The sequence below is a fragment of the Thamnophis sirtalis genome, unplaced genomic scaffold (genome assembly GCF_051295495.1).
Source record: "Thamnophis sirtalis isolate CommonGarterSnake01/CBP01778 unplaced genomic scaffold, rThaSir2_p1.2 scaffold_13, whole genome shotgun sequence".
NCBI classification, from domain to species: Eukaryota; Metazoa; Chordata; class Lepidosauria; order Squamata; family Natricidae; genus Thamnophis; species Thamnophis sirtalis.
This window is the reverse complement of record NW_028261393.1, coordinates 54981856-55007661: the sequence shown is the minus strand read 5'-3', so window position 1 is coordinate 55007661 and position 25806 is coordinate 54981856. Positions and strand designations below refer to the sequence as shown.

The following is a 25806-nucleotide window of genomic DNA, read 5'->3' as shown; positions in this document are numbered from 1 at the left end:
CTTCTGGCTGCTGGCGGGCCACAAGACAACATTCCCAAAAGTGAAATCCCAAGCAAGCAATTGGAGCAGCCGAATGAATCTTGTAGCACGTTTACATTTCAGTGGTTTCTCTCGTTCCTTCGGTCCATAACCTGTGACGCCCGCCCTGAGTCCCAAAATGTATCGGAATTGTAACTCCCAGTATCCCCATTCAGCCAGTGACTCTACGGACTGGGAATTCCGGTTGTCGAAGAATTTCTGAAGAACCACTGCCAAGATCACAAGAAAGTTTGTTTCCTCCTGGCCTCGGGCTACTCTCTGTTGATAAATTCATGGGTGCAATTAAATGGCTTCCTACGCACTCTGCCCAAGTCCCTGCTTCCAAGCTATCCAACAAGTTTATTTGGGAGGAAAAAACCCTGCAGAGGGAAACACATCCACTCAACATAAAAATGAGTGAGTCCACAACAGAATTCCCAGGCGGAGAGCAAAAGAGGAAAAGGAACCTGTGCCAGCCTCCGCTTCCTGATTCGTCTGGGGAGAAATTTCTTGGAAGCCCTGCTGGGAGGGACTGGTCTTTCCTGGTTAGCCTTGACTTGGCTTTCCTGATTGAGGTTAAGCTTCTAGCAAGTTTTCCATGTATACAGGAAGCTCTCACCGTTTCTTTAGGGACGGTTCAAACTTTGTTTTTGTTGGTTGCGAAGTTGTGTTTGACCCGTCGTGACCCCATGGACAATGTTTCTCCAGACCTTCCTGCCCTCTACCAATCCCCGGAGTCCATTGAAGCTCACGCCGGCTGATTCGGGGACTCCGTCCAGCCACCTCCTTCTCTGCCGTCCCCTTCTTCTTCTTTTGCCTTCCATCGTTCCCAGCATGAGGCTCTTCTCCAGGGAGTCCTTCCTTCTCATTAGGTAGCCAAAGTACTTGAGATGATAGATAGATAGATAGATAGATAGATAGATAGATAGATAGATAGGTAGGTAGGTAGGTAGGTAGGTAGGTAGGTAGGTAGGTAGGTAGAAAGATAGATAGATCTTGTGAGTTGCAAAGTCGTGTTTGACCCATCATGACCCCATGGACAATGTTTCTCCAGACCTTCCTGCCCTCTACCAATCCCCGGAGTCCATTTAAGCTCACGCCGGCTGATTCGGTGACTCCGTCCAGCCACCTCCTTCTCTGCCGTCCCCTTCTTCTTCTTTTGCCTTCCATCATTCCCAGCATGAGGCTCTTCTCCAGGGAGTCCTTCCTTCTCCTTAGGTAGCCAAAGTACTTGAGATGATAGATAGATAGATAAATAGATAGATAGATAGATAGATAGATAGGTAGGTAGGTAGGTAGGTAGGTAGGTAGGTAGGTAGGTAGGTAGGTAGAAAGATAGATAGATCTTGTGAGTTGCAAAATCGTGTCTGACCCATCATGACCCCATGGACAATGTTTCTCCAGACCTTCCTGCCCTCTACCAATCCCCGGAGTCCATTTAAGCTCACGCCGGCTGATTCGGGGACTCCGTCCAGACACCTCCTTCTCTGCCGTCCCCTTCTTCTTCTTTTGCCTTCCATCGTTCCCAGCATGAGGCTCTTCTCCAGGGAGTCCTTCTTCCTTCTCATTAGGTAGCCAAAGTACTTGAGATAGATAGATAAGTTTGTAAGTAAGTTTGTAAGTTTAATTTTATTTATAGGCCGCCCAATCCCGAAGGACTCCGGGCGGCTTACAGAAGGGAAAAGAGAGAAATAAAAGAAAATAAAAATAAAATAAGTTAAAACAACACAGATACATTCATTTCAGTTGGGGCTGGACCTCAACAATGAGGTCAACAGCCCCAGGCCTGCCGGAAAAGCCAGGTTTTGACAGCTTTTCTGAAGGCCATGAGAGTGGGTGAGGTCCGGATTTCTGGGGGTAGTTCGTTCCAAAGGGTCGGGGCAGCCACAGAGAAGGCTCTCCTCCGGGGAGCCGCCAGCCGACATTGTCTGGCTGACAGCAGCTGAAGGAGGCCCACCCTGTGGGATCTCACCAGCCGTTGGGAGGAATGTGGCAGTAGGCGGTCTCGCAGGTATGCTGGCCCTAAGCCATGTAGGGCTTTAAAGGTAATAACCAACACCTTGAATTGCGTCAGGAGACCAATGGGTAGCCAGTGCAGCTTGCGGAGGATAGGTGTAACATGGGTGTACCTAGGTACACCCAATATCGCTCACGCGGCTGCATTCTGGACTAGTTGCAGTCTCCGATAGATAGATATCTAGATATCTAGATAGATATCTAGATATCTAGATATCTAGATATCTAGATATCTAGATATCTAGATAGATAGATAGATAGATAGATAGATAGATAGATAGATAGATAGATAGATAGATAGATAGATAGATAGATAGATAGATGTTGTGAGTTGCAAAGTCGTGTCTGACCCATCGTGACCCCATGGACAACGTTCCTCCAGGCCTTCCTGTCCTCCACCATCCCCCGGGGTCCATTTAAGCTCATGCTGGCTGCTTCGGTGACTCCATCCAGCCACCTCCTTCTCTGCCGTCCTCTTCTTCTTCTTTTGCCCTCCATCCTTCCCAGCATGAGGCTCTTCCCCAGTGAGTCCTTCCTTCTCATTAGGTGGCCAAAGTACTTGAGTTTCCTCTTCAGGACCTGGCCTTCTAAAGAGCAGTCAGGGTTGATCTCCTCTAGTACTGACCTGTTGGAAGACCTTGCAGTCCAAGGGACTCACAGGAATCTTCTCCAGCACTAGATAGATAGATAGATAGATAGATAGATAGATAGATAAATAGATAGATAGATAGATAGATAGATAGATGTTGTGAGTTGCAAAGTCGTGTCTGACCCATCGTGACCCCATGGACAACGTTCCTCCAGGCCCTCCTGTCCTCCACCATCCCCCGGGGTCCATTTAAGCTCACGCCGGCTGCTTCGGTGACGCCATCCAGCCACCTCCTTCTCTCTCGTCCCCTTCTTCTTTTGCCTTCCATCGTTCCCAGAGAGCGATTGTAGAAGAGGATGTAATTATACCTGTCAAAGGCTCGGATGTAGAGGTCTCCTCAGGAATAAAGGATGTTAAAGAATAACCGCCCTCCTTGTAAGCAGGAAAACTTAGTGAATAAATTGCAAAGGGGCCCTTTCAGGCTACAGAAGTCCCAGCTCGGGTTTTCTGTTGCTAAGCAACATTTGAAACCAACATCCAATATTCTACCAGACGCCCAATCTGAGATCCATCCTGGATCTTATATCTTTCTGGATTCCTGGACCTTGGTTTCTCGACAGGTTTCTAATCTCTGTAATTCTGCTTTTCGGCTCAGCTGGCAAGTCTTTTTATGAGCCTTCATATGAGGCTCTGATCAAAACTGAGTTGTGTGTCGACCCATCTTGAACTATTCAGCCTCTCCAGTCAATTTGGGGACTTTTCAATCTATTGTAAGATTTATGGAAAGTTTGGTACCATTTTTTGAGGAATAATGTGCACTTGTAAATGTGAAAAGCATTACGTGCCTGAGAAGGAACTACAGAGCAATTTAACTCTGATTCCAGGGGGGGGGAGGGGGGAAGCATTTGAAGGATGTTGGGTTTTTTGCTTCTGTTGTAATTGTTGTTTTTGTTGTTAGTTGCGAAATTGTGTCCCACCCATCATGACCCCCAGGCCTTCCTGTCCTCTACCATCTTCTGGAGTCCATTTAAGCTCACACCTACTGCTTCGGTGACTCCACCCAGCCACTTCCTTCTCTGCCGTCCCCTTCTTCTTCTTTTACCCTCCATCGTTCCCAGCATGAGGCTCTTCTCCAGGGAGTCCTTCCTCCTTCTCATTAGGTGGCCAAAGTCTTTGAGTTTCCTCTTCAGGATCTGGCCTTCTCAAGAGCAGTCAGGGTTGATCTCCTCTAGGACTGACCGGTTGGATGCCTTGCAGTCCAAGGAACTCACAAGATTGATAGATGATAGATAGATAGATAGATAGATAGATAGATAATAGATAGATAGATGATAGATAGATAGATAGAAGATTGTTGTTGTTAGTCGACCCATCGTGACCCCATTGACAACGTTCCTCCAGGCCGTCCTGTCCTCTACCATCCTCTGGAGTCCATTTAAGCTCACACCGGCTGCTTCGGTGACTCCACCCAGCCACCTCCTTCTCTGCCGTCCCCTTCTTCTTTTGCCCTCCATCGTTCCCAGCATGAGGCTCTTCTCCAGTGAGTCCTTCCTTCCCACTAGGTGGCCAAAATACTTGAGTTTCCTCTTCAGGACCTGGCTTTCTAAAGAGCAGTCAGGGTTGATCTCCTCTAGGACTGACCAGTTGGATGGCCTTGCAGTCCAAGGGACTCACAGGAATCTTCTCCAGCACCAGAGTTCAGAGGCCTCCATCCTTTGGCGCTCAACCTTCCTTATGGTCCAACTTTCACAGCCATCCATTGCAACTGGGGAAACCGTAGCCTTGACTAGACGCACTTTTGTTGGCAGGGTGATGTCTCTGCTTTTTAGGACACTGTCTAGACTTGCCATCGTTGTCCTCCCCAGGAGCAAGCCTCTTTTAATTTCTTGGCCGGCGTCCCCATCTGCTGTGATCTTGGAGCTGTTCAAAGTTACAACAGCACTAAAAAAAAGTGATTTAGGACTGCTTTTTACACCTCGGACCCTAGCATCGTCCCATGGTCACGTGATCCAAATCCAGAAGCTTGGCAACTGGCATGTACTTATGACAGTTTCAGTTTCCTGAAGGGTCACACAATCCTCTTTTGTACCCTTCTGGCAAAGAAAGTTGGTGAGGAAACCTGATTGACTTAACAGCCGTTTTACTAGCTTAACAGTTGTGGTGATTCGCTTAACAACCCTGTCAAGAAAGGTTGCAAAATGGGGAAAAACCACGGTCTTGTTGAAATGTTGGCCTCAATAGTAGTTGTAAAATTGGAAAAACAAGAATAGCAGTTAGCAATAGCAGTTAGACATATACCGCTTCATAGGGCTTCCAGCCCTCTCTAAGCGGTTTACAGAGTCAGCATATCGCCCCCAACAACAATCCGGGTCCTCATTTTACCCACCTCGGAAGGATGGAAGGCTGAGTCAACCCTGAGCCGGTGAGATTTGAACAGCCGAACTGCAGAACTGCAGTCAGCTGAAGTAGCCTGCAGTGCTGCATTTAACCACTGCGCCACCTCGGCTCTTACAAGAAAGTACCATCACAGGAGGAAACTATTCGGAAAATAATGGAATGTGCCGAAATGAGTAAGCTTACATTTGAAATTAGAGAATGAGAGGATGAGCAATATTATAAAGTACGGGACTTGTTTTACCAATGGTTAGGTTAAAAAAAACCTGGGAATGAAACTGTTTACTTATGTAGTAATAGAAAGTTACAGTTATTGTTATGAAGTTTTTTCCCTCCTCGTTATGATATAGAGCACTACTCACATGCTATATAAAGGACAATAATGATTTTAATGTATAAGAGTGGGATGATTTGAATACTTTGGTATAATTGTATGTAGTGACCATTTTATATTAGAAAGATCTTTGTATATTAAACGGATCTGTGATGATGTAAGGAGCAATTGACACATACATGAATTGAAATACTTAACCACTATATGGATTAATAATTAATAATGGAAAACTATTCTTGGAATTCTGGATGATTGGTGACATTATGGTCAATTGAAAATATGAATGTATATTATAAATTAATGGGAATTCTTTGTTCTAATCTCCGCTTTTTCCCCTTGGAGATAGGTGATACTATAATACTTTAAAGACTTATTGTTATTTGATAGATAATTATGAATTCAAGGAAATAAGGAGTTACAAATGACAGAATATTAATGGTAATTTGAACACATAATGCTCAATGACAGCAAAATACTCAGATGTTTAATGGGTTCCACCACAAAACCGCGGTAGACAAAAGCGCGGTCGACGAAAGCGCGTATGTGGCGTCATCACAGCGCGACGAAAAAGATCGAAAAATGTAAAAATAAAGCGAAAACCTTACCCTAACCCCCCCCAAACCTAACCCTAAACCTAACCCTAAACCTAACCCTTAACCTAACCCTAAACCTAACCCTTAACCTAACGAAAAACCTAATGCTAACCCTTAACCTAATGCTAAACGTAACGCTAACGCTCTAAACCTAACCCTAACCCTTAACCTAACCCTACCCCTACCCCTAAACCTAACCCTTACCTTTATGTGAATCGGCTTTCTGTAATTTAATTTTTATTTCAATTTTTCGATCTTTTTCGTCGCGCTGTGATGACGTCACATACGCGCTTTCGTCGACCGCGCTTTTGTGGAACACGGTTTTGACGGGTCACGGTTTAATGCAAAACCAGTGATGTTAATCCTAAACTTAAGAATTGATGCACCAAAACTTGTAACCGAACGACATGCTTGATGAAACGGAGGAAAGTTGTTATTTTTTCTTCTCTTGCTTTGTTTTGTATGTGTTGTTTTGTTTAAAAATAATAAAAATATATTTAAAAAAATAGTAGTTGTAAGTAGTTGGAGTAGTTGTAAGTTGCAGGAGTTGCAAGGACTAACTGTACAAAGGTCAGGTGCTTGGACTACCCAGGGTGCCCGAAACACAGACCTAAACTAACTTGGGTTAGCTACCCAGCTTGCAGCACCAGCCTGCCATGGGCCCATCTCCGCCTTCAGGAGCCAAAACGAGACATTTCCCATCAGAGAAGCTTCGCGGAACAGGAAGGAAGACTTTCAAAATAAGTTCTGTGCTTCCCCCACAATTCCCTTCCCTCCCGGTCCTTTCCCCACATCAACAACTCACTTTTTCTGTGAAGAAACTCTGCCACTAAGGCTGCAACGTGAACGTAGCACATGGCTGCCTGTGAAAGGAAAGTTGAGCAAAAAGTGAGACTTCCTGGGAGGGGTCCAAGGGCCTGGCGTTGGCCAAGGTCATTACAAGAATACAACAGCACAGAGTTGGAAGGGACCTTGGAGGTCTTCTAGTCCAACCCCCTGCCTAGGCAGGAAACCCTACACCGTTTCAGACAAATGGCTATCCAACATTGTTGAGGTTCAGCCCCGATTAGGATGAATGCATGTGTTTTGTGAATTTTAAACTGTCTTTTTCTTATTTTCCTTTTCTTTCTCCTCTTTCTTCTTTTGTAAGCCGCCCGCAGTCCTTTGGGATTGGGCGGCATATAAATTTTAATAATAAATAAATAAATAATAAACATCTTCTTAAAGACTTCCAGTGTTGGGGCATTCACAACTTCTGGAGGCAAGTTGTTCCACTGATTAATTGTTCTAACTGTCAGGAAATTTTTCTAAGTTGCTTCTCTCCTTGATTAGTTCCCACCCATTGCTTCTTGTTCTACCCTCAGGTGCTTTGGAGAATAGTTTGACTCCCTCTTCTTTGTGGCAACCCCTGAGATATTGGAACACTGCTATCATGTCTCCCCTAGTCCTTCTTTTCATTAAACTAGACATGCCCAGTTCCTGCAACCGTTCCTCATATTTTTGAGCCTCCAGTCCCCTAATCCTCTTTGTTGCTCTTCTCTGCACTCTTAGAATAGCATAGCATAGAATAGAATAGAATAACAGAGTTGGAAGGGACATTGGAGGTCTTCTAGCCCAACCCCCTGCCTAGGCAGGAAACCCTACACCGTTTCAGATCAATGGCTATCCAACATCTCCTTAAAAACTTCCAGTGTTGGGGCATTCACAACTTCTGGAGGCAAGTTGTTCCACTGATTAATTGTTCTAACTGTCAGGAAATTTATCCTCAGTTCTAAGTTGCTTCTGTCCTTGATGAGTTTCCACCCATTGCTCCTTGTTCTACCCTCAGGTGCCTTGGAGGATAGTTTGACTGCCTCTTCTTTGTGGCAGCCCCTGAGGTATTGGAAGACTGCTATCGTGTCTCCCCTAGTCCTTCTTTTCATTAGACATGCCCAGTTCCTGCAACCGTTCCTCATATTTTTGAGCCTCCAGTTCCCTAATCCTCTTTGTTACTCTTCTCTACACTCTTTCTAGAGTCTCCACATCTTTTCTACATTGTGGCGACCAAAACTGGATGCCGTATTCCAAGTGTGGCCTTACCAAGGCATTATAAAGTGGTATTAACACTTCATGTGATCTTGATTCTCTCCCTCTGTTGATGCAGCCTAGAACTGTGTTGGCTTTTTTGGCAGCTGCTGCAACACAGCTGGCTCCTATTTAAATGGTTGTCCACTAGGACTCCAAGATCCCTCTCACAGTTACTACTGTTAGCAATAGCAGTTAGACTTCTATACCGTTTCATAGGGCTTTCAGCCCTCTCTAAGCGGTTTTACAGACTCAGCATATTGCCCCCAACAACAATCCAGGTCCTCATTTTACCCACCTCGGAAGGATGGAAGGCTGAGTCAACCCTGAGCCGGTGAGATTTGAACAGCCGAACTGCAGAACTGCAGTCAGCTGAAGTAGCCTGCAGCGCTGCATTCAACCGCTGTTGAGGAAGGTACCACCTATACTGTACCTGTGCATTTCGTTTCTCTTGCCTAAATGTAGAACCTGACTCTTTTCACCCTTGAATTTCATTTTGTCAGATAACGCCCAACGTTCAAGTTACCTCTGAGAAATCCCCATTTTTGACGTGGATCTTGGCCATGCTGTCCAGCCAGGTCTTCCGCAGCTCCGGAGTGCTGGCATAAGACTTGGCCAAGCTGAAGTGCAGGTCAACCAACATCTCAGGGTCCTTCTCGTGTTCTTTCATCTGGGCAGTGGCCATTAGCACCGTGCGGATCCTCTTGGTCAGATCCTTGACTTCGGAAGGGAATGTGGTTGCCTGTCGTAGAAGAGAACATCCCTCTTAAAGGCCTTGGGAGAAGGCCCTTCAAGCTCCCTTTCTTCAAGGTCTACCTTCTCCAGTCTGTTCCTCCAGCAGTTGAACCAGAGAGGAGGGACAACTGGGGGAAGAGGAGGCCAAAGAACTCTTTCCAATGAGCCCTGGTTGGGGTGGGCCTTTCTCCTTCCCCCAGGGGGCCGTTTGACAGATCTACTAATGAGCTCATCCCAAAGACCATCCTGGATAACTCCAGAAGATGCTGGCCAAGCCAGAAAGCACATAAAATGCAGAATAATAATAATAGCAGTTAGACTTATATACCGCTTCATAGGGCTTTCAGCCCTCTCTAAGCGGTTTACAGAGTCAGCATATCGCCCCCACAGTCTGGGTCCTCATTTTACCCACCTCGGAAGGATGGAAGGCTGAGTCAACCCTGAGCCGGTGAGATTTGAACCGCCGAACTGCAGCTAACAGTCAGCTGAAGTGGCTGCAGTACTGCACTCTAACCACTGCGCCACCTCGGCGAAGAGGTGGGAGGGAGGAGGAAGGCCACAAGGGCAGATTCCCTGGTGACAGTCAGGTTGGAAGCCACCTCTGAAGTCTGGCTGTGGCTGCCGGAGCTCCACAGAAGATGCTGTCAAACGGCAACTTCTAATGCTACCCAAGAAGAAAATCATGGCACAGGAGACTGAGAAGTAACCATGGTGGACGTAAAGAATACATTTCTGACTGCAGGAGATCCCTGAAGATTCCTCCATGTTGAGGCTTCCAAGCAGGGCAAGGAAGGAATTTTCCTCCTCTGACAGCTGAGGTCAGTGACACCATGAAGCAGATCCCGAAGTGCAAACTTAGGGAAAGGGGCCAGTGGATCTCACAAAATCTTTCATACCTGGAGCCATCACCTGCTCCCTCCGCCACCCCTTTTGAGCCGCAAGGAAGTGGGGAGATGTTGCGGCTCACATTCCCAGAACCCCAGGTGGAATTTGGTTGTGTATTCCTCACTTTGCGTCTCAAAGTTGCAATCCAACATGAGCTTTTGCACTGAAGGCCTCTTGGCTACCCTGCCTTCGGTTTATCAATATAATCCCCCAGCTCCCTTGACAGGTTTCAGTTCCTGAAACAAGTCCTTCCAGGTCCTCCTTCCGGCCTGAGCTCTTAGCAGGGAGGGTACCACAACTCACTTCCACCGAGTCTTGCAGTTTTCCGGGAACTGCTGGGTGAAAAGATTCACGTGTGGCTGGCCATGCCCCCTCGGAACCAATGAGCCCTTGCAATGAAACCTCTTCCTTCTCGCACGGAAGCAAGTGGGGCCTTCAACCCACTGGTGAAATCTAACCCCCACCCACTCACCGGTTCTGTGGGCATGGCTTGGTGGTGGTGGTGTCATGTGACTGGGATGGGCATGGCCAGCTTTTTCCCCACTTTCAGCTTTTTTTTTTAGATTTTTAAAGCATTTTAAAGCTTAGTCGCACAATCCTTGGAAGCTTTTTTTTTTAAACTACCAGTTCGCAGAACCAGAGACAATTGTTCTTACCGGTTCAGCCGAACCAGGCCGAACAGGGAGGATTTCACCCCTGCTTCAACTGTCGGGTGCTTTTCATCAGGAGCCGAAAAAGTTTCTTCCGCTGAACCAAACCTACCTTCACCGGCCGGTCGCTGTTGGCAAAATTATTGATGATTGAGAGCGATTCCTGGAAACGTGAGCTGCCACTGAGAGCCACGTCAGCTATCAACTGGCTCACTGCAATAATGATCTAGCAGAGAAACAGAGACATTTTTTCAGAGTTAAGGAAGTGACAAGCTGACTTGCTGGGCTCTGGAAATCCACAAGATTCCAGTTGACCCGTACAGGAACGGCTTCGGATATCAAACCTCCCAGGACCTTCAATGTTGGTCCAGAACCCCTTGTCTGCTGATTGCATCATCCCACAAACAGCCTCCGATGGAAATCAGACAATCTGCATCCCAAGAAAACATAAACTGAGATTTGAAAGAGACACCTACAACAACAGAGAAAGAAGGGGAGAGAGGAGGAGAGAAGGAGAGGAAGAGGGGGGAAGAAGAAAGAGGTAAGGAGAGGAGGAAGGGAGAGAAAGAGAAGGAGAGAGGGTAGGAAGGGGAAGAGGAAGAATAGGAGTAGAGGGAGAGGGAAGGGAAGAAGGAAGGGGAAGGAGAGGAGGATGGAAGGGAGAGAAAGATGGTAGGAAGGGGAAGAGGAAGAGTAGGAGTAGGGGAGAGGTAAGGGAAGAAAGAAGGGGAAGGAGAGGAGGAAGGGAGAAGGAGACAGGGTAGGAAGGGGAAGAGTAGGAGTAGGGGAGAGGTAAGGGAAGAAGGAAGGGGATGGAGAGGAGGAAGGAAGTAGAGAAGGGAGAGATGGAGAAAAGAAAGGGAAAACAAGGAGGTGTTACAACAGGAGGAAGGGATGGTAAATAAAGCAACCCAAACTGTATATTATAACCTATTAAATGAAATAACAAATGTATAAGAATGACAAATGTAAAGATGAATAAGCATTATGTGAATGTATACTTAAAATGGTACGTAAGAGAATTAAAAAAAAAAGGAAATCAGAGGATCTGATTGGGTTTTGATTCTACGGGAGCTGAACCTCTGGGAAGAACCATTCTTTATCCCAAGGGGTGTGTGTGTCTCCCTTGCTTGGGAATGTCTCTGTCTGAGTTGCTGTTCTGGGCTGAACCTGCATTTGGTAAGCGCACCCCAAATACGGGCTTGGTGAAAACCGGCAGTTAGGTTTGGTCCCAGAGAAGAGATGGGAAATTCCCACGGACCCATGGCCTTTCCTCCTTGATCCAAGCCACCAGCTTCCTTGCCCCTGAATCACCAATGGGTTGCCAAGGGAGGCCTGAAACGAGACAACTGATGCAGCCCTCAACTCTGGAGAAACGCCAGGGTGAATTCAGAACCCGAGCAAATTCTCAGATCTAGGTCATCGTTGAAGATCTTTTCAAAACTTGAGAGACCGCCTTCTGCCGATTACCTCCCTAAATCGACCAATTAGATCGCACAGACTGGGCCTCCTCCGAATCCCATCCGCCAGTCAATACCGACTGGCGACCACGCGGAGGAGAGCCTTTTCTGTTGCTGCCCCGACCCTGTGGAACGAGCTCCCCATGGAGATCCGCACCCTCACCACTATCCAGACCTTCCGCGCAGCCCTCAAGATCTGGCTCTCCCAGCAGGCCTGGGGATAGGCTCCTAATTACCCGCCCGAGTGTTTGACTGTTGAATGAAAGTTGGGTTTTTATTACTTTTCTGTTGTTCACATATTGTTTTGTTTTGACCTTGCACCTCCCCTTCCTTGTGGTTGTAAGCCGCCCTGAGTCCCCTCAGGGAAAAGGGCGGCATATAAATCCCAATAAATACCTAAAATACCTAAATACCTAAAAAAACAGGAGCCACCTTTCTCAAGAGGATGCAATTTGGGTGAGGTCATAAGACACCAGGGAAATAGAAATAGGGTTGGCCAACTTCCCTTCTTCTTCATTTCAAAAGGTAGCGTGCAATCTGGTGTGTTTTCCCACGCAAAGCGGTGGGTGGGGGGAAACCCATGTACCGCAGGCTTTTAAAGAGGCTGCAAATTGGGTTCAGATGACTAAATCCAGCCCCGGGGTCTTCTCCTGCATTGTAACGGCATGTGAGAAGGACCTTGGGAGAGATGCTGCCTAGAGAACGGTCCAGTGGTGGGTTCCTGGAGGTACGGCGCAGTATGGCCCGTGACCCGACAATTGCGCGATAGACATATGCGCGCTGACAAAATAGCGCCGATATAAACATGACGTCAAAATCGCGCCCACAAATTCGCGACGACAAAATCGCGATGACAAAAGCGCGATAACAAGCACAATAGAATCAAAAAAAATTTAGGGTTAGGGTTATAACATACGTATACGCGTCCCACTATGTTAAAGGCTACAGTTTGTTGATGACGCGATTTTGTCGTCACGCATTTGTCGTCGCGCTATTGTCGAAAATCAATTAGCGATTTTGACGGCGCTCATTTGTCCATCGCGGTTTTGTCGGCGCGCATATGTCTATCGCGCATTTGTCGGTGAACCGTATGGCCATACTGGTAGTAGCCGGGAGAAGCGGCTAACGTACCGGTACAGTGGCTCATTTGGCCCACCCGCGTTCATGGCCGTTGAATAACGCGACCGGCCCATTGAGCAAGCACGCACAGCGTGCAGCGCCTGCGAAACTTCTGCCCGGCCCTGTGCACAGCGTACTGGCTGCGCCGGTGTCCGGAACCCACCACTGGAATGGTCAGATAAGAGACAGCGTAGCCCATGGCTGCACAACGGGTAGGGAAGAAACTCAATAGAGACCCTCCCTAGTTTCTCACGCTGTATAGGAGGCAGGAGGAGGTCATGTGCTTTCAGACTTGCAAGATTCTGTTACTGAGCTTTACGAGAAAGTAGAGTTTGCTCAACTGGTTGTGTTTCCTGTCTGGTCTACTAGGTGAGGCTGATATCTCCTAACAAAACTTCTGCTTTTCTTCTTCCTCGCTATTTTAACCTTCCTCACGTCACAAGGGCACATCTCCCAGGAAGCTGCAGGTAACACATCCAGCATCTCTTCAACTAGCTACCCATACAAACTGACCTGATATTTATGAAGTCTTTAAGGCAGCAAGAGACAACGTTTCCCACTTTCCTTCTCTGTGCAAAGGTTCAGGGACGAAGTGGGGAATATTTTAAGCGCCCCTCTCCAGAGTGAGGAAGGAGATCGTGAGGAAAACGGCGGCCAAGAGAGCCAGCGAAGGTCTCGTGGTTTTTTGCAAGCTCCTCTTCTTCCCCTTTTCACTGACCTGGAGGTGAGTCCTTAAGAAGGTCTTCCGCTTGGTGAACTCAAAGTTGTTCCTCATGAGGAGGTAGAGGAGGGCCGAGGCCTCGCTCCGCGTGGAGCTGAGCTTGGAGGTGCAACACTTCAGGACCTCGTAGCAGAAGGCGGAACACATGGTCACTCTCCCTTTGAAGAAGGCTGCTGGGAACTGGAGGAGCAAAAGGAGGAGAAAGAATTGCCACCTGGGGAAGAGGAGACCCTGGACCATCTCGGGAGGACCTCTCCTTCGCAGCCTCCTCTTCAAGCCTGCCTCAGTTACCACCTTCTTGCCAACATGCAAAATGAGGCCTAGAGCAGTGATGGCTAACCTTTTTTGGCTCCTGCGCCCAAAGCGAGGGGAGTGCAGGAGGATCGTGTGCAGGCATGCCACACCCGTAATGCTATGTGCGCAACCAGCACCTCCCCGCTTTTGGCATGGCTTTCGTGCACTGCCCAGGCTCCAGAGGCTTTCTTGGAGCCTGGGAAAGGCGAAAACAGCCCCCCGACTCCTCCAGAGGCCCTCTGGAGGCTTCAGGAGCTTCCCTGAATCCTCTGGAGGGCGAAAAACGGACCTATGGGGAATCCAGAAGTTCAGGAATGGTGACTTCCGGTTTTTCTGTAGGGCCGTTTTTCGACCTCCGGAGGCTTCAGGAGGCTTCCTTGAAGGCTCTGGAGGGTGAAAAACGGCCCTATGAGCAAATGGGAAGTCCGTTCCTAAACTTCCAGTTTGCTTGTAGGGCCGTTTTTTTGTGGTTTTTCGGCCTCAAAAGAAAGCCGAAGTCAGCTGGCCAGTGCGCAGATGCGCACTGGAGCTAACAGAACAATGCCTCATGTGCCCTAAACAAATGGCTCCAGGTATTGCCTGTGGCACACGTGCCATAGGTTTGCCATCATGGGCCTAGAGGGTTCACCAACAAAAGGGCGAACGACAAAACCGCGCCCGACTAAATCACGGTGACAAAACCGCGTGTTCTAAAGCGCTCCAACGAATGAGCGCTGAATCATGCCGACAACAGCGCGGTGACAGAAGCGCGCTGTAAAACTAAACCTAAACCTAACGCTAATCCTAACCCTAAACGTAACGCTAAACCTAATCCTAAACCTAACCCTTACCTTAAGTTAAATAGTTAATTTTAGGTTTAGCGTTTACAGCGTGCTTCTGTCTCCGCGCTGTTGTCGCCCTGTGATGACGTCAGCTACGCGGTTTCGTCGAGCGCGCTTTAGGAGAACGCGGTTTTGTGGTGGAACCAGAAGGAACACCTCCCCCTCCACCCCCTGCCCCAGTGGAAGCTCAGAAAAGACCCTGCAGGAGGGACAGAGAGATCGAGCAAAATCAGCTCGGTTGAAATTCGTATTTTGCACAGCATACGGAACGGTACATTAGGAAGCCAGGCCCGAAATAAATATTTTACTATCGCGGTTAATAAAGCGGAACAAAGCGGCTGTGTGGGGTGTTTCTTGGAGACTTCCTACCTCTTTTCCCTACCCTTCGACATGCTTGGTAAAAATCCAGGACATATTTTTTTTAAAAAAAATAAACAAATAAATAAACCCGACCACAAAGAGGAAACAGGTGCCTCTTGGTTCAGCGCCTGGAATTGGGGAAGTGATCTATTTTCATCCGAGCCAGGGAGGGAAGCGAAGATGAAACGGGGCAGCCACCAGCCACTCTGGAGCAATTCCGCCTCTGGTCTTGGCTCACCTTGTTGATGAAAGCTCTGAGCGAGGCGAAGACGTGCTTCAGGGCCGCCTCCGACTGTCCGTTCTTGAGGAAGGCCAGATGGACATCAAAGACCTTTTTCATCAGTGGGTTGTGCCCGTCGTTGTTCGAAAGCTGGTTCTAGGGAGAAACGGATCCGGCTGGACTTTGGCGGGAAAATCCCCCAAAGGGCTCGAGAGAGACAAGATAATTTGCTTTTAAATAACCCCAAGCCACCCCAAACACTGATCCAAGGTGGCGCAGTGGTGAGAGTGCAGTACTGCAGGCTACTTCTGCTGACTGCTGGCTGCCTGCAATTTGGCAGTTTGAATATCACCAGGGCTCAAGGTTGACCCATCCTTCCATCCTTCCGAGGTGGGTCATATGAGGACCCAGATTGTTGGGCTGACTCTGTAAACCATTTAGAGAGGGTTGTAAATGAGCCATGGTGGCACAGTGGTTAGAGTGCAGTACTCCAGGCTGCTTCTGCTGACTGCCGGCTGCCTGCAATTTGGCAGTTTGAATCTCACCAGGGCTCAAGGTTGACTCAGCCTTCCATCCTTCCAAGGTGGGTATATGTCTAAGTGCTATTGCTATTGCTAACTCTGCCCACTGTAAGGAGTTCAATCCTGATGGGGCTCCAGGGTGACTCAGCCTGCCATACTTCCGAGGTGGGTAAAATGAGGACCCAGATGGTTGGGGGCAAGAGGCTGACTGTTTAAGCAGCTTAGAGAGGACTGGAAACACTGTGAAGCAGTATATAAGTCTAAGTGCTATTGCTAACTCTGCCCACTGTCAGGAGTTCGATCCTGATGGGACTCAAGGTTAACTCAGCCTTCCATCCTTCCGAGGTGGGTAAAATGACCCAGATGGTTGGGGGCAAGAGGCTGACTCTTTAAGCAGCTTAAGAGAGGGCTGTAGAGCACTGTGAAGCAGTATATAAGTCTAAGTGCTATTGCTAACTCTGCCCACTGTCAGGAGTTCGATCCTGATGCGACTCAAGGTTAACTCAGTCTTCCATCCTTCCGAGGTGGGTAAAGTGAGGACCCAGATTGTTGGGGGCAAGAGGCTGACTCCGTAAACCACTTAAGAGAGGGCTGTAGAGCACTGTGAAGCACTGTGAAGTGCTATAGCTATTGCTAACTCTGCCCACTGTAAGAAGTTCGATCCTGATGGGGCTCCAGGGTGACTCAGCCTTCCATACTTCCGAGGTGGGTAAAATGAGGACCCAGATGGTTGGGGGCAAGAGGCTGACTCTGTAAACCGCTTAGAGAGGTCTGTGAAAGCACTATGAAGTGGTATATAAGTCTAAGTGCTATTGCTATTGAAGAACCTCTGGGATAGGTAGTCCTCGTTCAGTGAACAATTGGGACCAGCAAACTTGGTCGTTAAATCACACAGTGAAACTGTGACGGGTCTTATGGTCCGACTTCAGCTCTCAGACCAGGAAACATTATAAAAGCAAGGATTGCGCGCAAGGATATATTTTTTTACTCGCCAAAGTAACTGCAAATGGTTGTTAAACGAGGCAGTCACTCAACAAGGACTAAGACCTCAGGAATAGGAGGGCAAATTCAAGTGAAGGTGACAAAGGTGGATCAAAGGCCGATTACCTCCCTCAGACCGATCAGATCTCACAGGTTAGGTCTCCTCCGGATTCCATCTGCCAGCCAATGTCGGCTGGCGACTCCCCGGGGGAGAGCCTTCTCTGTTGCAGCTCCAGCCCTCTGGAATGATCTCCCCGTGGAGATCCGGACCCTTACTACCCTCCCGGCCTTCCGCAAAGCCACCAAGTCCTGGCTGCTCCAGCAGGCCGGGGGGCTTGTGAAACATCCAGCCCCATGGAAATTGTGAATGTTGTGTTTTTAAAGTGTTGTTTGTCTTTTGTCTTTGTCTATTTATCCCCTTTCCCTTGTCTATTGTGAGCCGCCCGGAGTCCTTCGGGAGTGGGCGGCATACAAGACAAATAAATAATAATAATAATAATAATAATAATAATAATAATAATAATAATAATAATAAGCACTGCATGGCCAATTTCTGGAAAAAATAAAAGATAAAGTGGACAGTGAACAAACTTGGTTATGGTTAACAGCAGGTACATTAAAGAAAGAAACAGAGTCACTAATCCTGGCTGCGCAAGAACAAGCTATCCGCACAAATGCCATCAAGGCCAAAATAGAAAAATCCTCTGATGATGCCAAATGCAGACTTTGCAAAGAAGCTGATGAAACTGTTGATCACATACTCAGCTGCTGTAAAAAAATCGCGCAGACTGATTATAAATTGCGGCACAATTCAGTAGCACAAATGATCCATTGGAATTTGTGCAAAAATTATAATATCAAAACAGCAAAAAACTGGTGGGAACATCAGCCTGAAAAAGTCACCGAAAATCAGATGGTCAAGATCTTGTGGGATTTCCGTATACAAACCGACAAAATACTGGCGCATAATACACCAGACATCACACTGGTTGAGAAAAATAAGGTCACAATCATAGACATCGCAATACCAGGTGATAGCAGGGTCGCCGAGAAGGAACATGAAAAAATCGCAAGATACCAGGACTTAAAAATCGAAATTCAATGACTATGGCACAAACCAGCAGTGATAATTCCAGTGGTAATTGGCACACTGGGTGCTATTCCAAAAGCACTGGAATTACATTTAAAACAGTTAAAAATTGACAAAATCACCATCAGTCAAATGCAAAAAGCCGCACTGCTTGGATCTGCACGCATATTACGAAAATACGTTACGACGTCCTAGGCCCCTGGGTGGGGCCCGACTAGTAACCAATGCCAAATCCGGCGAAACAACTGGCCGCTGTGATACAATTGTACAATAATAATAATAATAATAATAATAATAATAATAATAATAATAATAAAAAAAAAGGAAAATTCAAAGCTGAAGGCTCGGCCAGCGGAGAGTCCAGATCTATCCAAGCTCAACTATTACAAAGAGGATCTTCAACCGAGAGAGAGAGGGGGGGGGAGGGGAGATGCTGAGACGGACCTTGAAGCACTGGGTGAAGAAGGCGATGGTGTCCAGCACCGTCAAGGTCACTTCTGTGGTCAGGTTGCCTTCCAGCAAGGCCTGATGGACAATGTCTGCTTCCGATGTGCCGGCACCTGAGATTAGAAAGCCAAAATTGACCTTTCACTGTTCTGACCGAGGCTTCCCAAGAGCGTGAAGCAAACTCCTGGTCCCGACAAAAAAACCTTTTATTAATTGACTGTGAATTCTGCTCATTCACATCCAGCAAAGTCTTTCAAGGGAGGATTTACGGTCACAGACCTTATCTGGCTTGGAGAGCTGCCAGGCCCAGATCTGCAAAACCTGGCAAGGAGTCTTGGAGAGTCACGAACCAATTAAGCGAACTAATGGTCTCCTGCAAACTCCACTCCCCTGGTGCTCCTCTTTTATTCCCTCTGGGAGGGGCCATTCATCGTCCCCCTGTGGCCTTACTTCCAAGTCAACCCCTGTTCTTTAGCTGTTCCCTTCGTCTGGCAACTTTGCGCATGCGTAGACTGGGAACAGGCTCCAGTTGTTCTTTTGCATCACTGATGTCTGACTCCGAAGGCAGCGGATAACTGGCATACAACTCTGGCCCCCTCTCTGCCCTCATCAGAGCCTTCCCCAGACTCCAGGACTGGCCCAGGTTCCTCCCCAACCTCCTCACTGTCTGAGTCTGCTGCCAGCTCTGCTGGCCGCTGGCGGCCCACAGCACTCACTCTCCTCTGAGTGACAAAGGAAGGAACGGCCAAGGAGAGCTCATTCAGGGCCTTCAAACCCCCAGACCATCCCTACTCAATGATGTCTGCAAGGGCAGAAGACAACTCAGGGGGGGGGGTCCCCGAGGGCCACCCTCTCCCAGCCTTCTGATGGCCAACTTACTGTGATTCAGGGTGAAGGAGCTGTCCAGGCTGCTCAGGTGCTGAAGCCGAGCCTGCATGGTGCTCGCCCGGCTACGGAGGACGGGCATCGTTTGGGATTTCCGGTCAATGCTCGCATGTTTGGAGAGCCACCCATCCTGGACCCTGCAGAGGAGAGATCCGGAGCTCAATTCCTGCAAATGCGTGGGTCCAAATGCACGCCAAACAACGCTGGGGGGCCACTGCCCCATGCCTCAATGCAGAACTACCCATTTGGTGGGAGGGCCGCCTCTCCAGTCTCCCTGCTCGGTGATGGTCTGGGACCCTGAAGGAGAAGCTGTGGTTGGACGGGGTTGGGACCTAACAGCCTCACCTGTCCCCTCTAAATCCCGGGGTTGGTTTTTTTGTTACTTTTTGTAATTTTAATCCATTTTCATCTTTAGAATAGTTGAATGTTTGTTTTTTTCTTGGGGAAAGCAATTCAGGTTTACTTGGACCATGGGATGGGCAGCAAATAAATTTGATAAATAAATAGGCCAAGACTGCCACCTGGGTCCAGCTGGTATATCCACTGAATAACAACCCTCTCACAACAGTCACTTGCGCCCTTGTGACCTCCAGACTGGAGTACTGCAACGTGCTCTACATGGGGCAGCCCTTGAAGAGTATTCGGCGACTTCAGCTTGTCCAGAATGCAGCCGCGCGAGCGATCGTGGATGCGCCTCGATTCACCTATCCTCCGCAAGCTGCACTGGCTGCCTGTTGATCTCCGGGTAGGCTTCAAGGTGCTAGTTGTCACCTACAAAGCCTTCATGGTATTGGACCTGGGTACTTGAGAGACCGCCTGCTGCCAATTACCTCCACTAGACCGATTAGATCCCACAGATTAGGCCTCCTCCGAATTCCATCCGCCGGCCAGTGTCGACTGGCGACTACCCGGAGGAGAGCCTTCTCGGTGGCTGCTCCGACTCTCTGGAACGAGCTCCCTGTGGAGATTCGTACCCTCACCACCCTCCAGGCCTTCCGCAAAGCCCTTAAAACCTGGCTGTTCCGACAGGCCTGGGGCTAAAGACTTGCAGCCCCACTTCGAACGGTATGATTGTTGTGCTTTTTAACTGTGTATGGTCTTTATGTTTTTGTAACTTTTTCCCCTCCCTTTGAGTTGTGAGCCGCCCTGAGTCCCTTTCAGGGAAAAGGGCGGCATACAAATAAATTGAAATGAAATGAAGAAAAAAAAACCCACCACCACAAACCCCCACGCACGCATTTCCCACAGTACCTGGCAATGTTCCTTTTCCCCACATATCGGAAGTGGAACAGACAGACTCTGCGGCGCGAGAGAGAAAGAAAGTCAAACAAGCAAGATTACTAAAACATCCTAGATCAGGGTTTCTCAACCTTGGCAACTTGAAGATGGGTGGATTCAATTCCCAGAATTCCCCCGTGACTGGCTGGGAAGTTCTGGGAGTTGAGGTCCAACCTGTGCTGACCCAGGCTTCCTTAACAAGCATGAAGCAGACTCTCGGTCCTGGGAAAACCTCTTTTATTCCTTCCATTCACAGTCAGCAAGGCTCGGCAAACAGTCTTTCAGAGGAATATTTATCCACGCGAACCTTATCTCGCTCGGAGACGTGCCAGATAACTTGTTTCCAAATACAGGGCAAGGAAAACACTTGGCACAGAGTCTCTTATAGTCACAAACAGAACTTTCCACTCTTGACACGACCGAAGGAATGAATTGTTCCCTGCAAAAGTCCCCTCCCTGTTCGCTCCTCTTTTGTTTACTCTGGGAGGGGTCAATCACTTCTGAGGTGTGGCTTTACTCCCAAGTCGACCCTGCTTCCTTAGTTGTTCTTTTGTCTTCTGGCAGTTCTGCACATGTGCACGCTGGGAACAGGCTCCAGCTGTTCCTCTGCTTCACTGCTGCCTAGCTCCCTCTCTGCCTCCGATGCAGAGCCCTCATCTGAGCTTTCCTCAGCCCCCAGGACTGTCCCATGTTCCTCCCCAGCCTCCTCACTGTCCGACTCTGCTTCCAGCTCTGCTGGCTGCCGGCGGGCCACAACACAACGATCTTGGCCAAGATTGAGAAACACTGGTCTGATATTGCCTCTTTCCTTGAGCTGTGGCCACCCCACAAACTGGAGAATGCTTAGTGGACATCTGTGGCCCACTAAATGTGGCCATCTAGACTTCTTCTTCCTAGAAGTTCCAACACACGATCCTTCTTCCTCCCCTCAATCTCTTAAAGAAATTCAAGCAAACTTACTCTAGCAGAACCAAGACATTCATCAGCTCCTGGGGAGATATTTTGTTCCAGTAGGACAACAAGGTATCTGCAATCAACAGAGAATGGCTTAAGACGTCTCCCGTCATCCCTCGAGCTGCCCCAGCCCAGGAAACGGGATCGGAGACGGCTGACCTTCAGACAGCATCTTGACGATGTAAAGGTAGCAGACGAGCAGGCTGCGGATCTCGTACTGGTCCAGCCGCCCAAACTGGGAGAGGCTGCTGCGCGTGGAGCTTTTCCGCATCTGCGTTGACCGAAAGGAGCCAAATGAAGGAGGGGAGAAAAGTAAGGGGAGGAAGGAATCTCCGAGCACGATTCAAGGTGCTGGTTATCACCTTTAAAGCCCTACATGGCCTAGGACCCGGATATCTACGAGACCGTCTTCTGCCGCATACCTCCCTAAGACCGATAAGATCGCACAGGATGGGCCTTCTCCAGGTGCCATCAGCTGGACAATCCCAGCTGGCGACACCTCGGAGTAGGGCCTTCTCTGTTGCTGCTCCGGCCCTATGGAATGAGCTACCCCCAGAGATCCGGACCCTACCCACTCTCATGGCCTTCCGAAAAGCTATCAAAACCTGGCTTTTCTGGCAGGCCTGGGGCTGTTGAGCTCTTGATTGAGGTCCAGCCCCGCTTAGACTGGGTGCATGTTGTGTTTCTTTTTATCTGCTGTGTCTTATTTGTTTTTAATCCTTTTTAATATTTCTTATTTCTGTAAGCCACCCGGAGTCTTCCGGGATTGGGCGGCCTATAAATTCAATAAATGGAAATGGAAATAAGCTAATACCCTTATTGAGGTATCTTTACCCTTATTACTCTTTTACCCTTTAAATTAGGTATCTAATACTGTTATTAAGCTACCTTTACATATGGACAGCCAACTCTTCCCCCAAACTGGCACAGGTAGTCCTTACGACTGATCGCTTAGCAACTGTTCAAAGTTGTGACAGACAACACCACCACCACCCCGCGCCCCAAGGGTAACTTATGACCCGGTTCCGAAGTTCTGATGGCTTCCCACCTTCCTGGGATCAAATGATCACATGTCGGGTGCTCATCAACTGGCCATGTATGTAGAGAGGTCCTGTAGTGGTGTGACCGAGCGGAAAACCGGCATTGGCTTCCAGTTTTCGGGCAAACACGCCCTCACAGCGAGTGACGGGACTCTCTAGAGCAGGGTTTCTCAACCGTGGCGACTTTAAGTCCTGTGGACTTCAACTCCCAGAATCCCCCAGCCAGCACAGCTGTGCTGGCTGGGGGATTCTGGGAGTTGAAGTCCACAGGACTTAAAGTCGCCACGGTTGAGAAACCCTGCTCTACGGCCATGATGGCAAACCTATGGCAGAGACACCTCTCTGTGGGCATGGCCGCCTTCGCCAGCTGCTCTTCTGGTTTCCAGTTTGCACATGGGCGCTGGCTAGCTGGTCTTCATGTGTGTTTTGCAGGCCATTTTCAGGCTATTTTGGGGGCTGTTTTCAGGGCATTATTCGGGCCATTTTTGGCTTGAATGGCCTGAAAAACGCCCTGAAAACGCCCCCCAAACAAGCAGCTGGTTTTTGAGTTTACGATGCTGTGGCGCGCACCCATGCCTGCACCTTCTGGTTTCAGCCCTCAGTGCTGAAAAGGTTCCCCATCAGTGCTCTAGAGCAGTGGTCTCCAACCTTGGCAAGTTTTAAGACCTGTGGACTTGGCTGAGGAACTCTGGGAGTTGAAGTCCACAAGTCTTAAAGTTGCCAAGGTTGGAGACCCCCTGCTCTAAGAGCTTCCAGAGTCCGGCTCTCTGTTCCCCAACCCCTCTGGAAAATCCAAAAGAACGACTTTACGTTTTCCCCAGAGGAAGGCTGATCGGGGGAGCCGGCCGTTCCTTCCGACGCGAGGGACCCCCGCGAGTCTTCCCTCTTCAGAAAAAGCCCGTTCTGGAAGCCGGCACCATAAACTGCAAGGAAAAGAGCCAAGGGTTTGCGACCAGTTGCCCCAGGACGGTGATCCCTGGCCACCCCCTTGACCCGGAAAAGTGGCTGCCCCAAGAAGGACAGACAGTCTGTGGGGCTCCCCTTGCTGGCCAGTGGGGTCAGCCTTGAGACCCACAAGCTCTGAATCCCACCAAGGTCTCCTTCCGGACTCAAATCCCTTCCACGAGACTAGAAGACCTCCAAGGTCCCTTCCAACTCTGTTCTTCACCCCCCAACCCCCATGGGCCAAGGTTAGGGATTGGCGATGGGGTTTAAACCCAGCATTCCTTACCCGAGTCTTTATCCACAACAAGGCTTGACCTGTTGGAAGGGGAGGTGAAGCTGCACAGGAACTCATCGCGGGAGGCCTGCAGAGAAGGCGAAGACAAGGGTTAAGGGACAGGAGCAACTAGAAGACAAGCTGAAAATCTCGCAGTGTTTGGCCTGCGGGGGAGATGGAGAGTGTTAAAATCCATCCAGTTTGAAATTCCTTGGCTTGAGAAACATTGGGCTAGAACCAAAGATCTCAAACCTTGATAACTGTTAAGACTTGTGGACTTCAACTCCCGGAATTCCCCAGCCAGCAATACAAGTCTTAAAAAGTTGCCAAGTTTGGAGGCCCCCTGGACTAGACTAGATGACCTTTCTGGTCTTATTGGCCTCATGGGGCAAACCAGATAGGAATCACAACTTGATGAACAAATTCTGTTTTATTGGGAGGCCACCCGGACAGAATCTTTCCAGCCTGCGGGAGAGACGGTTCCTTCTGAGCCTCTTGTCCAGCCTATTATGTCCAGCCTATAAAAGTTCATATATAACTTTTTCTCATTCTTAGCCTGGTGTGGAACCCCATCAAATTCTTGAGAGCTTTGGGATTCCATGAAAACCCCTGTTTTAGAGGATAATCTTGAGGCATTTGGGGGAAACATACCTATCTTGGTAAAGACAAAGATAGAAAGATGAAAATGATAGCCTATGGAATCCATAAACTGTTGGACATCTCGAGAAGTTGTTTTGAGCCAATGGTGAATGTACTTTTTGAATTATTACATAAAAAGTACATTCTTAGAAGGAATCTACCACCTTCTGAAAAACCTGTTGGTTTGTACAGACATATTATTATGGTTATGGCAAGGTTAAGTTTTACATTACCTCCTCTAGACCGATAAGATCCCACAGATTAGGCCTCCTCCGAATTCCATCCGCCGGCCAATGCCGACTGGCGACTACTCGGAGGAGAGCCTTCTCTGTGGCTGCTCCGACCCTCTGAAACGAACTCCCCGTGGAGATTCGAACCCTCACCACCCTCCAGGCCTTCCGCAAAGCCCTTAAAACCTGGCTATTCCGACAGGCCTGGGGCTAAAAAGCTTCTGCCCCCCTCCTCGAATGGTATGGTTGTTGTGTGTTTTAAATTATGTATTGTTGCGTGTTGTTTTAATTTTTTTGTCTGTATCCCCCTCCCTTAGTTGAGTTGTGAGCCGCCCTGAGTCCCCTTTGGGGGAAAAGGGCAGCATATAAATAAAACAAACAAACAAACAAACAAACAAACAAACAAACAAATACATGCTGCTTCTTTATACCTGCGTACCGCACAATCATTTTAAAAATGGCAGCAGATATAAAGTGGTTGTGATCTGTTAAACACTGTGGTGGTTCTGCCAATTCATCAGATCAGCTAGACTTTATTCCTAGAGACTACCCAGGGATATCTGGTTCCTGCCATAATCTGTATAAATCAGACTTTATTGTATTGAGATTGGTGGTCTCTGGCCTCTCTTATCTGACCGTTCCCTTGGCCCTGTCTCCCAAGCTCTTCCCCACGTATCATCACAGGCACCTTCCAAGTTCATCCTTTTTCTAAAGTTTTCTCACCCAGCAGGCGGTGTGTGTGTGTGTTTGTGTGTGTGTGTGATTGTGTGTGTGTGTGTGTACTGAGCTGGGGAGCCTGTCCCACATCTGGAATGATCCAAGCCCCTGCTTCAAAATTACTCACAGAGGTGGACATCGGCGTGCACAAATACAGGTTATCCGGCCCGGCTAACCGCTGGATGTTTTCCAAAAGGATTCCGACAAGAGGTAAATACAGCTGGGCTATTTTGGCTTGATGGTTCTGCAAGAGAGGAGGAGGAGGGGGGGGAAATGAAGTGAAACTCTCTTCCCCCCCCCCCAGATAGGAGATGATAAGAGGAAAAGGAAGTTTTTTTCTTTAATTTTTATTTTAAACACATCAACACATCAACAAAAACCAACACACGACTTAAAACAAGTGCTGATTTACCGCCAGCCTGTTTACCATCTCAGCTCTTAGGAGGTGAGGGCTTGGCCGCACAAGGTTACAACAGCCATCCATCCACACCGCAATCAGCAACTAAAAAGCTACACACAAACAGGCACCACA

At 48.4% G+C, this 25806-nt stretch overlaps 1 protein-coding gene across 4 annotated transcripts in view; it reads right to left on the bottom strand.

The window, feature by feature from the left end:
- The window catches only part of DOCK11 (dedicator of cytokinesis 11), a 106641-nt gene that overhangs the window by 24763 nt on the left and 56072 nt on the right, over positions 1-25806 (bottom strand). For 2 of the 4 annotated variants that reach the window (XM_087727758.1, XM_087727756.1), the window contains exons 32-44: positions 25402-25518; positions 23701-23776; positions 23280-23392; positions 21589-21709; positions 21436-21502; positions 20449-20496; positions 19192-19334; positions 18310-18425; positions 15292-15429; positions 13576-13758; positions 10391-10504; positions 8535-8750; positions 6750-6807 (exon numbers count right to left, since the gene is read on the bottom strand). In XM_087727758.1, the coding sequence (XP_087583884.1) occupies positions 6750-6807; positions 8535-8750; positions 10391-10504; positions 13576-13758; positions 15292-15429; positions 18310-18425; positions 19192-19334; positions 20449-20496; positions 21436-21502; positions 21589-21709; positions 23280-23392; positions 23701-23776; positions 25402-25518 (1510 nt within the window). Of the gene's footprint in view, positions 1-6405; positions 6808-8534; positions 8751-10390; positions 10505-13575; positions 13759-15291; positions 15430-18309; positions 18426-19191; positions 19335-20448; positions 20497-21435; positions 21503-21588; positions 21710-23279; positions 23393-23700; positions 23777-25401; positions 25519-25806 lie in introns of those variants that run through there. The other 2 variants (XM_087727757.1, XM_087727759.1) reach the window with 2 other exon arrangements.